Here is a 13,092-nt window from a genome sequence, read left to right as displayed (position 1 = left end):
TTCAAAATAAAAATCAAATAAAATGTTAGTTTAAACTACCTTTATATCCATGTTAAAAACTTTAATATTTTAATAAAATAAAATTCCCAGCATTATGAGCGTTAGTTTCTTCCACATACTTAGCCAGACAACACGGTATATAACTAATCGGCCGTAGTGTTTAATTCTTTCAATATCGTCAAATTACATGTACACCTTCAAAATTGATTTGATCTTCTTTGGTTTGGCATTCTGCCAAGAATATTTTGTGACTTCTAATTTAGTAATACTTTTACCCAAAATAACGATTATTATAGTATATAGTTCTTATCGCGTTCGGTAATAGCTATCTATCTCTAATACTGGATTCTTTTCGTATTGAATTTGAATAGATTAATTGTTCTTTAAAAAACACAATTCCATTATGTAAATCCCGGTGATTAGCCATCACTATGTCCGGTGTATTGCTATTTTGCGATATACTGTGAGTTCTTTCCACCATTTAGGACCATTACTACTTCCTGCTCCATTAAGTATGGTTCGTCAAAGGAACGTCATCTAAAGTCTGCTGTGGTGGAGCAGAACTGTCTGTCTGGAACTGTCTATGAAATGCTGAGGATTGTTGGCAATCCTTACGACAAGTAGATTCGTGAACAGGTTATCTCCACCTAAGTACATTTGATGGATTAACGCCTGATACTGTGCTCGCAAATCTATATTCTTCTTAGTACTCATCTGTACCTGTGTAATGTAAGATATGATAGAACAATTGTGAAAAGCATTATAAAAACCGCGATTGAATATGTTAGTTAATATTGCAACCCAGGTTGTATAGACCTATAAGGTATATTAATAATGTTCTTTAACGATTTCTAAATGATTTTCTTTTACGTAGAATGAAATTATCTTTCTAATCATTAAATATAACTTTCATGTAATATACTAAATCTCTTATTTATTATGTAGTTTATTTTGGTATTCTATCTGAAATTAAATTTGTGTTATTAGCCCCACAAGTCACTTAAAATGTGAGATATGATAAAACAAGTGTGAAAAATATCAAAAATCGGGATTATATAGTCAACCTTATACATTTTAACTTAACTTTACTCTTACACTTTATTTAGACCTATCAGCTTTTTGACCATATTCGCTAACCATGTGCAGTTTCACATATAATTCCCATGTAATATAATAAATAATTATAATGTATGATCTGTAATAAGTCTATGTCCCGGAACCACTCGCCGCCAGCGATAACCAAGTACCGTTCAACAACTTCTAAAGGGACTTCTCAAGCAGCTCTCAGCGGGTTATTACAACAACAACATCTGTTAATAGTATAATTATAATATAATAATAAATAGGTAAATTTTGATGCCTATATTGTATTGATTTTTTTTTGATGAATTTTGATTTAAATTTATTAAATCAATATTGACTATTTTCTCTATATCATTGAAGATAGATAATCCATCCTTTTGCTTTAACAAAGAACAACAACAAACTAAACAATTGAATACTATGAATTCTGATATTTATTTGTCAATATCTTGTATTATACATAGATTGGTGTGATTATGTTCTCTTATACATAAATATGCAATCTTCTATATTCTAATTAAATGTTCATTTCTATATACATAAGTATAAATGGATACATAAAATGTATTTAATATATTGTATATATATTGATATAAAATTCACACAAATATCGATCAAATGAAAAATATTAATAATTGGATTAAAAAACTCTTCCAGAGTTTCATTATTCTCAAGCAATATTCAAATGAAACTCATCATTATCTTAAATATATATAAAATGTATATATAATAATAATAATATATATGAAAACATTCTGGAAACAACTTAGTGTAAAGGTTACTATATATATATTGAAAGGCATTAATCTTATACACAGTTTGGATATAAATAAATCTAACCATTTTCAACAACAATAACGTCTATGGCGCACTTAAAACCAACAAAATTTTGAGAGGATATCACTACTTGCTTATATGTTTATTCCATAATTATGTCTTTTATAAAGCATTTATATATATATATATTTATTTATATTTATATATATATATATTTTGTATAAGGTTACATGTTATGTGTTTCATACCTGCGAGGAAAATATATTAACTTTGCAAATATATATATAATTTATAAATATAATTATTTATATAATAAATTATTTTGTCTTTATGTATTTAAATATTAATTAGCAAATAAAAAAGAAATAATACTTATTTTAACTTAGAATAATAATTTGTAAAATATTTAATATATTTGTTCTGGACGCTTTACAATGAGGAACTACTTAGTGTGCCCTTTAGCAATATTTTTTTTAATATATGTTAGAGGCGTATTGTTCGGTGAAATTGATTTTTACAGAAATACTTAAAAAAAGCAACAGAAATAAATACTAATGAATATCAAAAACAAAAAAAAAAACAATTACATAATAGCTATATAACCAAAAAAAAATAAATTATTAATATAATTAACTAAAGTTATAAAAATATGTTGTCAACTGTTATTTGGTTCACGTCTAATATATAAAATATATATTTTGTCGAATATTTACTTGATAAAAGAATATATGATATATGATTTCTAAATATGAAAAGATCACTTTTAGATCTATTGTAATTTTCTACCTGTATAAAGTGTGGATAAGTTAAGTTTAGTTATTAGTTTAGTTTTGTTCTTAGATGAAACGAAAAAGCTTGCTAAGGGTTATGGAGCACTACAACTGGTTCTATATATAAATCTAAGTTTGTCATAAAAATAAAATTTCGACATTGAATATATCTTTTTCCAAGACTAGGAAAGATAGGCTCTGTACTATCTTTTATTAAAGAAATCGGACTTGGAGAAACACTTTAATCCGACTAAGAAGCACAATAGATCTTTTAGGTCGCAGTGCACTATCCTTTCTTTTCAATAATAATATCTTTTTTGGCATTAAATACAGAAATTATTTTAACAACAACAATTTATGTATGGCATTAAAAACACCAAGAAACAAAATAACAGCTTTTTTAGCTTAAGACGCTTAGAATATTTATTTCTGTTAGACCTGCTGTTGTTGCGGTTGTATGGATGCGGATCGTATAAAATGTATATAGCCTTCTTATTGCTTATATTTGTTTAAAAAAACAATGAACTGTAACTTTTATTGTGCTTGGAGCTCAAAGCTAAACAAAATAAATTATATTTTGTTTGAAACTTTTGGCTCCTGGAGACGGCTCCTGTGCTCCCATCACGAAACTATGGAGTCACTATAAAGAAATTTAAGTTATAATTTAAACCAGGGATTTAGACAACATATTTTTATAATTATTGTTATAATTGATAATTTTTTTTTTTTAAGATAATACCGATTTTTACTTTCTGAATTTTAAACTTATTTAAGAAATAACAAAGGAAACATTCTCAAAGCTTGTTTTTTTCAATATGACTTCATAGTCATATCATGCTAGATATATCAGATTGTAAGGACTTAGAATTCGCTACATATAATGACATTGCATAATATATTATTTTTATTATTAGAATATCTGTAGATTTTACGATTGTAACATTTATTTTACTACTTAAAACAATTGTGTAAATTCTATTTGTATAATATCGTATATAGCATATTGTATCTACAATTTTATGCTATATGGAATATGTATTCATATAGGATATGATTAGAATTTTGTAAACTGTCGATTTGTTACTTGATATATTCGTTAAATTGTACGTAACTTTATAGTAGTTAATGATTGCATAGAATGTTAATGTTTTTTTTTTTAAATTATTGATAAATTTCTGCCTTCTATGGTATTCTCATATCACTATTAAGTGATGAGGGCGCTTCATCGGGGCTAGGTGAGTCATCGCCATGCGGTCGTATACGTACAACTGCACGTCGTGTATCCTCATCACGTTGCGGCATATATAATCCAGATGGACCAGAATAACAAGTAGTATTATTACTAGATAAGCGTAGTTTTTCAGTTTCTCCATTAACACTTTCCGTAAACAATTGGCCTAAGTTTAATTGTGGTATATCATAGAATATTGTCAGCACGAACATCATTGCAATTAATCCTAAAAATAACAATTAAATTATTAATTTTATATATATAACATATGACTTTTGCATAAACTTATATACGATAACAATAACAATAATAAGTAACAAATAATTACCGCAAATTAAATAGCCCGTAATAAACATTTTATATATGGAACGGTGTTCAATGGAAACACCTTCACCGGGTATATAATCGCCTAAGCCAATTGTAGTTAGGGATATGAAACAATAGTAGAAAGCGTCTAATGTACCCCAAGCTGGTTCCAGGTAAGCGAATATTGCTGTTGGTATAGCAAAGAATATTGCAGCCACTATTACAACAACAATGCTTAGATGTAGTAAACGTATATTGAAAGGTTGATATAAATGTCCAAGCTTTGAATTAAGTGTACCCAATAGCCAATTAGCGGGCATAAGTAACCGTTCAACCATTGCGCTTAGTAATAGTAGGGTAAGTGGTATACCGATGGTAGCATAAATAATGCAAAATATTTTGCCAGTTTGACTGAGTGGCGTAACACGTCCATAACCTAAGTAAATAAAATTTGTTATAAATACAATATATGTTTATATATTACATATATATATTAAGAAAAAAATTTCACTACCTATTGTGGTAACGACAGTGCTTGAAAAGAAAAGTGCTTGACCAAAGCTCCAATTCATTTCGTTGGAGGCGTTGCGCAAGGGTGATATGCCGCGATCGTTGGCCGTAATAATAGCATGTAAAAAATCTTCTAGGTCCTCATCTGAAATTAAATAGAAAGTAAGTTTTTTAAAAAGTTTTGCTAGAGTATACGAGTGATAAAAGTATATAAGTGTGGTTTATGCGATTATAAACTGTAGAAGAGATTATCTTCACACTTTCACAACTTGATATTTTTGAATTACATTAAGAGTTACAGCTATATATGCCTTGTGGTCAGGCATATACTCAGTGTTTTACAAAATGCGTATATATAAAAAAATTAATGACAAATTAGCTTGTCGTCTTTACTATAGGTCTTCTTTCTTTAAATATTGAAAGATGAATATTGAAAATATTTAAAGTAGAGCAGCTTATCTTTACACATCTATTTACGCCAAGATGAATAATATATATATTTTCTGTATTACAAAATGTATATCTATAAAAAATTATTGCCAAGTAAGCATGTCAATCTTATCAAATGGTTGATTGACCAAAACATATTGTAACGTATGTGGTACCAAAATATAATAGTGCTACACATATTAATGAGAACAATAAGCAATTTGATGGTTCTTATAACTCTATTGAATGATAACTGATACCAAACTTCGAAGATCTTCAAAAAAGATAACAGAGACAATGTTTTTTTTATTTAATTACAATATCCATGGCATTACCAAAATAATAACGCGGGAAGAGTTTCAAATGATTTTGGACAAAACAGATGGTAATATATTTTAATACATTAATACCTAATTTATTTTAAAGAAGCAATCTTATTTGTAACACACTTGTGTCTCGTAAATTCGGGTGTGATAAAAAATAGTGATACTTCTTCCGGATCGTACGGTCCAATTTTTTCACACATTTTGTCTACAGATGTAGTAAAACCGGTATAGTAGAGCAAATAACCTAATAGAAATACGATAAGTAAAGACACCTATTTTGATCAAATTTTTTCACTATGTTACCTACCGATATAGCTTAGATCTGCAGATGTCGAGGTTCAATATTTGTTAATGAAAACACCATCTTGCTGAAAATAGTTGACAAAACGGGGTAACCTTGAAATCAGTAACTTGCCTAATATTTTTGTGACATTTGATTAATTTATTGACGCTATTTTATATATATAGTAGTTGTCATATATAATAATAATGCAAATATAAGTTCCTATGAAAAAAATTTTCATTTTTTTTACATGTATATAAATTTAAACAAATGTAACTTTTAAGTTCTGTTACTTGTACAAAACATTGTTACGAGAAATTTTGCCGTTTTAACATCTTAAATCTTTTATAGATAAGATAGATAGATATTTAAGAGGTGTTAGAATAAAGGAACACAACCACCATAGTAATTCTTTTGTGTTACAACTTAGAATGTCCTTAGTTGTGTTACAACTAAAGTTAATTTTATAGAAGAATGTCATTAGTTGAAAAGTTTACAATATCGACCGAGATGAGGATACATTCTCCGCCTAGACCTTAGTAAAAGCAAACAATCGTTAAAAATCTTAATCAAATTTTTATCTGCTTGTAGACAGATTCGGCTTAGTCAAATCTTTTTTAAAGCAACTTAATATTATTCTTCAGACAATCCAATAGCAAGTTATATTTATACTAACTTTAAACATTATTAGAACAGGGCCCTAAGACATAGGTTTATTGTTTTAGATAACGATTTATTAAGTCTTTTTTCAATTATTATTGGTATTTCATTCCTATATCGTTTTAAACTTCGTGTAAGCATTACTTAAGTATAGTACCACTTTATTTACTACTTATTAATATTGCCAGTTCATTCATGTAGTCTATAAGGTTATACCCATATTCTTCCATCCAGTGGGAGAGTCCGACAATGAAATAATCGTGATTAATGAACTTTTCAACTAGAAACATTCTTCTATTCAATTATGGTTAGTTGTATCACAAATGATCTACTATGGTGGTTGTGCTCCATTCTACTGACCTCTTAATCCTAAAATTGATATGGTTAATGCACAAGTACTTTTAGGATTTAGAACTTGTTTGAGAAAGTATTCGTAATTGAGATAAATTATCTTGTAAAGTACATAATCATATAATTAAGTTTGTATTAATTTATAGGCTATTATATATATTACTTAGAAAAATATTTACCCAAAATCTGTGGATATTTTTTTAAAAAATCATTACGTAGACTATTAAGCCCGGTGCGATAATTATTTTCAATTGGCGTTTCGAACATTTGAAAGCAGAAACCCCCGAATGCCAAATAAGCGACGTAGAACAAAACAAATAAAATCAGAAAATGATGACGATTTATTTTCCGTTTCAGTTTCAGGAACGGATTTGTACATTTGGTTTCATTTTGGCATTTCGCTACGTTATTTGGTTCAAAATCACAGCCGCGGTTATTAAGCAAAATACGACGTGAGTTTTGGAAGGCGCTATTGAGGCTAAAGGAAGATATATTAATGGAGGAAATTACTGATGATATTCTACGCGCGCAAATATTGTCCATTTGCGGTTGCAAGTGTATGGCGGTGTCGGATCTGGATAGGTCTTTTGCCATCATTTTATTATTCTGTGTTAAGCAGTCATTTGAATTGTGCACGTGCGAAGAGGTTGATGGTGATTGATTGCTAATACCATCGAGACTCTCATATCCGCTATGTTTGCAATGCCTTTCGGAAGTCATGTTAATGGTTATTTATTACAAATAATATGTTTGCTGGCTCACAGATTTCAGATTTCGGCCACTTAGATTAATTTTATTTATTACGATTTTTCTCACTTTATCATTTGTGGTCATTTATTTTATTTTCATTTAAATTATTGTTTATTAATTTACGTTAATTTTATTTTGTTTTTTTTTTTTTCTATTTTTTACATTAATAAGTCTTATTGTTGTTATCTATCTTAAGTCTTAATTAAAATTAATCTTTACTGTGCACTCTTCAAAATCAAACTGAATAATATTTTTGTGCTTTTCGTGTCTGTTATGAAAAATATAGAAAAAATTGCTGATCGTTGCATTTCTTTCTATATTCAGAATAAAAAGAGCTGTGTCTGTTTTACCAAGAACTTGAGACATATACAAATATAAAAGCCGCAAATACACAAAACGATTCCAGAGCTAATAAAAATTTCTTTCATATCGCATGCATTTCTATGTGACAACACATAACAAGTCTTCATTAGAACTGTGAAATTAAACACGATATAATATTTTATAATAATTTTATAGGTAAAGAAAATAAAAGTTTAATAGATGCAGTTTATACAAAAAAAAAATAACTTAAATAATTCAATTGTATATAAGGGATTTGCATAGTGATATGCAAAAAAAAAAACTTTCAAACAATGAAGTTAATGTTTTCGCTGGAAAATATGGAAACTACAAAATATCGAGTAGAGTAACAGTCAGTAACAGTCTTTTAAATATATTTAAAATAACAAATTTACTCTATAAAAAGTTTAAAGTTTTGAACTAGCAATAATCGCACCTCAGCAACATAGAACTTAATCGGTGACGATATCGCCTCTGCGCAAAAGCTATTATATGCATATAGTAGCTATTTAACTAAAGCAACACCATTGCTATATAATGTCACGTAAATGTCTGTTTGGAATTAAGAAAATAAAGGTGTCAATAGTATCTTAAGTAAATATATATATATTTTTTTCTATATATACATAGTTTGTTTTTAAGAGATATGGTGTTTCAGAATGAAAGAACATTAATCTTAGTTTCAGCAAATGAGTAAAATATTTTCTAATTTATAGATAATTTTATTATATTAATAGTTATAAATAGTTTTGGTCAGTTGGTCTTAACAGAAATATTCCTATTTTTTATTAATAAAAATTTAATCCTAGAGCTACAATATTTTACAACTGTTTTATATATTCGAAACATCTCACATATTCAATCATAATTTATTTTCCTAAAACTGCAGTGCTTACCTTAATGACCTAGCTAGGAGGGTGAAGGTTTAATTTATTTGGGTCCTCGTCATAGGGATATCTCGGGCAATTGTAGAATGGATGAGCTTGCAAAAGCAGGCGCTCTTCTCTCTGATATTTCTCAGATATTGGCAGTGGAACGCCAATTAAAAAACTAACAATCAAACAAAAATATTTAAGCACAGTCAATCAACACTAGGCTAACGAATCCTGCTGTCAGATATCTAGGTTGATTTGCATGTACCAGTAAGCTATTTCAAAACCTTGTGCATATTAGTAACGCATGCTATGAGAGTAGATATTCCCTATAATGATCTTTGTCACGGCTGTGGCTTTGAGTATGAAGAGGAAACTGTGCTTCATCTCACGTGCTAGTGTCCATATTTAGCTAGGAGAAGATCAAAAATTTCAGGGGCCTCTTTTTTTATCGATATGACTGAGCTGTTTTTCTGCAATAATAGGGGCTTACCCAGATTCATAGAATTGTTAGGTTGGTTTAACTTTATCTAATGGGGAGTCGTTGCTTTTTCGGCGTTGGTCGTATACTGACCTTCTAGTCTATGTACGAACCAACACTATTCCTGTGGTACCACAATGGGCCATTCCATACAAGGCCGCCACTCCAACCAAAACTAACTTAACAATACTTTTTAAAATCTATATTAGATATGTTCACTAGATTTATTTGCGCCTAGGCTTTCGTAGTGAAGTGCTCGAATCTGACTAGACCTGGGCATATTCATAGGACTCATTTTATAGTATTTTCATAATTAATGTATTATTAATGTATAGTTACCTTTAAGACATGCGTGATTTTGTAGAAATTGATTTCGAAAAGTTTCCACCCGCTTGGAAATGTCATCAATCTTTGGTGCCTCTATCGCAGAGAACATTGCTGCACCAAGTATCAGAAATAAAATATATCCGCCACAAAGTATAAGAAATCGACATTTTCCATTTTTATTTGTTGGAGCAGCACCAGTTTTGTTACCCATCGGAAAAGCACCTAAAAGCATTCTGAAAATAGAAAGTACCATTAATTATTATTAAACATTTAAATAAAAAGTTAAGTTTATTTTCCTTATAAAATCATTTATGTTTATTTACTTTTAATGTTGAAAGCAATTTCATTTACTTTTATCTATAGAATATAAAACTACCGTTTTATGAAAATGTGCGCACATAAAATTTAAAGTACAGTTTTCCATTCGTTTCTTAAGGACTTAGGCTAGCGTGCAAATGTCCTTTCGTATCCGCTGAACATGCAAACTCAATTTATGTGCGGATATATAATTATGACCTTATTCCTGAGCTGGTTAGTTGATGGGTGAGATTACGCTGACCCGCATATGTTCAGGTCTATCATATTTCATGTAAATTTATGCAGTAAGGAAAAGGTTAATTTTCTTATTTCTTCGAAATGGTAAAAGCTCCTTTTATAAAAACCATACAAATACAATTATTTTTTATTAAAATCACTAGTCAGTAGCCAGTATTGTTTCAAGAATTTGAAATTACTGCCTGCGTTTAATTAGTGAGTAAATTAAATGGGTGAGAAGGGTGTAGATTGAAGACTGTTAAAGCTGCATAAGAACTTTTAATAAAAAAATTTACTATAACTATTTACTGTTAAGTTTTATAACAATTTAACGATTTAATAATAAATTTAACGATTTAATAATAAATTTAACAATTTAATAATAAATTTTAAATGTAAGAATAAGTTTAAAAACAAAATATAAGAACATTATATTTTAAAAAAATATTTAATTAATTTTGAAAAATTAATATATAAAATTCATTTTAAAATTGTAAAGTTTCATGTCAGTAAATTATGTATAATTAATTTTTTTTTTATTTTTTTTTTCTATAGATGATATTTAAATTGAATAAATACTGCATATGTTTAATAAATGTTTAATAAAATAATTTCATTACACATTAGTAGAAAAAGAAAATTTAATTTCATAATAAATTTAACATAATACTGATCTTATCAATCTAACCTATCTTATCATTTATATGTCATATTAAAAGAGAAATTACTTTACTTTGTCCAAAGTAAAGTGCTGTCATAGATTAACAAATTGTGTTAATGGACAAAATTAATTTTATATAATTAACCTTTAATGGATATAAAATATATATTTATAAGGAATATCAAATATATACTTATACTAGATATATGTATATCTAGATATACAAAAAGTTTTACACCAAAATGCAGATTAAAAAGTTTTTGTAATATTGATTCCTATTTTTTTAATTTTTGTTATTTAAAAAAATGGGCTCTAAAATTATACTTAATTGCATAAATTTACGAGGACTTCCAAAGGTAACAGTAAAAAGATGATTGACTACCTTCAAAAATATTAAATAATTGCATATAAAATATGGTATTTAATTTAAATTTTTTGAAAAAATCGAAAAGGTTCTTAAATGTGCCGAATCATCATTATTATCAGAGCTACAATAGCTCTGACGGGCTCTAGGATGCCTAATGTTTCGTTGCCATATGGGTCTTTCACTTTTGAATACTGTTCAGTTTTAATTAGACATCTACTTCGAATCTCTTTCAATATATTGAAATCAATTTATCCAATACTATTTATAATTTAAAGTTATATAGACTGCCATAAGTAGTACTTATTATTCATACATAGAATAGATTGTATATAATAAAATGAAGTTTTAGAAAAAAAAAAAAAAGTTATATAGACAAAGGTTCGCAAGGTTCTTAAATGCGCCGAATCATCATTGTTATCAGAGCTATAATAGATCACAGTGAGCTTTAGGTCTTTAACTTTTAGATACTGTTCAGTTTTAATTGGACATAAAATTTGAATTTGTGTTTTTAATAATATTTAATATTAATATTAAAAAACTTTACACACTTTTAAATCAAAAACAATACTGATAGTAATTATAACGATGATAATAATTAGGCAGACCTCAGTAGACAAAGCATTCTCAAAACCATCAATCTTTAGTTTATACCATGAAAATAAATTGTTCGCGAGTTCCGCTATTGTACCATGCATCTGATGTTACAAAAGCGGAGTATATGACTATGTAAAGATGGTTTCACAATTTTCGATGAAGTTTCTCAGGTATTCATTCTGTTAAATCACCAATGTAGTCCAATCTTTGTGATTTAACAAACAAACACCTTTTTTACTGAAAGTCTGAATGAATGTTTCTCAATTTTGTTATTCTATTGAGTTATGTGTATTATCACATTGTATTAAATCCAAATTTGTTAGTTAGACCTTTCTTTTAGATCTTAGTACCTTCGTCTTCAGATTTTCGAGAAAGCATGAATGAGTGTGTTAAAAAAGTAACTATTTAAAATGTATATAAATTTTAGATAGGAAAGATGGTAGTTATAAAAAATATACATATATAAGCTAATGCTTAATCTGATTACAAATCTGTTTAGTCCGAGAAACTTGTTAACATATGTGTTGTTGTTGTTATTGAATGAATTATTTAGATTGTTTGGATTTAATATAAAATTTTTTCACATATTTCATTTATATCTATCAGTTTCATTTATATGCTTTTACTACATTGTTTTAATAAACGATATAACTGAAGTGCATATTGTTAGGATATTCATATTCATTACAAAAAAACATACATATTCATATTCCACACAAACCAATCAATATCAGTAATCTTAGTTTAATAGCGTATTTCGTCGTCTGTTTGATCATTCTGATAGCATCATGCCTGTGTACTAGAACTACGCGATATTAAGGTTGGGTTCTTACATACCTTTAAGGTCTATTCTATTATTATTATTGTTATTATTGTTAAGGGATGTGACACTACGACCGTCGGGTCTTTTTTTTCCCTTCTGGTTTTAAAGTAGGTCTCTAAACCCTTTTGCGTCAATAAAAAGTAGTATAGAATCTACTTTATAGAGTTTTATTGTCTCTTCCGTAAGAATATACATTTTGGTTCTCCTTTATTTTTATGAAAAAAAGGAAAGGTCTGCATAGAAAAATTTGTGAAAAGTGCTTGATGGTTCTGTCTGAGTTATACAGCTTAAATCATACTATTACTTACTAAGCCTATGTAGATCTCTTTTATTGCATATTATTTACTGCAACACAAAACTTAGCGTATTTGCTTTTTCGAATTTCTTTCAAGATGTCTTGAGAATTATCATATGCACTTTACTTTATCTGTTGTCATTAGAGAGCAACAGGTCTATACGTGGCTTAGTGTCTGACATCTTAGTCAGACTTACAGAGACTATAGATTCATTTCATTACATATTATTTACTGCAATGTGGAACTTGTCGAGCAAACTTTAAGGAATTTCTTTAAAATGTTCTGAGTATTGTCTTATAGGTACGATAAGCATTACTGC

General features: G+C 28.2%; 1 protein-coding gene and 1 non-coding gene across 3 annotated transcripts; both read right to left on the bottom strand.

Moving 5' to 3' along the window:
• Window positions 1–3,662: 3,662 nt before the first annotated feature.
• Window positions 3,663–9,725, bottom strand: LOC119670509 (potassium channel subfamily K member 1-like). 2 transcript variants are annotated; one of them, XM_038080783.1, is made up of 4 exons: window positions 6,906–7,574; window positions 4,682–4,822; window positions 4,190–4,603; window positions 3,663–4,087 (listed from the first exon to the last, which is right to left on the bottom strand). In XM_038080783.1, exons 1-4 carry the CDS (start codon window positions 7,444–7,446, stop codon window positions 3,813–3,815), a joined length of 1,371 nt encoding a protein of 456 aa, XP_037936711.1. In that variant the 5' UTR covers window positions 7,447–7,574; the 3' UTR covers window positions 3,663–3,812. The 2 variants fall into 2 exon arrangements, with proteins under 2 accessions (XP_037936711.1, XP_037936712.1); XM_038080784.1 differs by lacking the exon at window positions 6,906–7,574 and adding an exon at window positions 9,511–9,725 and having other exon boundaries at window positions 3,665–4,087.
• On the bottom strand, window positions 8,168–8,304 carry LOC119673573. Its single transcript, XR_005252091.1, has one exon. It is a non-coding gene; the product is annotated as a U4 spliceosomal RNA (small nuclear RNA).
• Window positions 9,726–13,092: the final 3,367 nt, after the last annotated feature.

Source organism: Teleopsis dalmanni, chromosome 1, assembly GCF_002237135.1.
Source record: "Teleopsis dalmanni isolate 2A chromosome 1, ASM223713v2, whole genome shotgun sequence".
Taxonomy (NCBI): Eukaryota; Metazoa; Arthropoda; class Insecta; order Diptera; family Diopsidae; genus Teleopsis; species Teleopsis dalmanni.
The sequence above is the reverse complement of the archived record's forward strand: the minus strand, read 5'-3'. Positions and strand labels throughout refer to the sequence as shown.

Bases quoted from the DNA above. Each gene is read 5' to 3' on its own strand.
- LOC119670509 (XM_038080783.1), bottom strand. From the start codon at position 7,446: ATGACTTCCGAAAGGCATTGCAAACATAGCGGATATGAGAGTCTCGAT. The intron at 4,604-4,681 runs GTAGTGAAATTT...TTATTTACTTAG, and splicing joins CACTGTCGTTACCACAATAG to GTTATGGACGTGTTACGCCA. The intron at 4,088-4,189 runs GTAATTATTTGT...TGTTATTTTTAG, and splicing joins TACGGGCTATTTAATTTGCG to GATTAATTGCAATGATGTTC.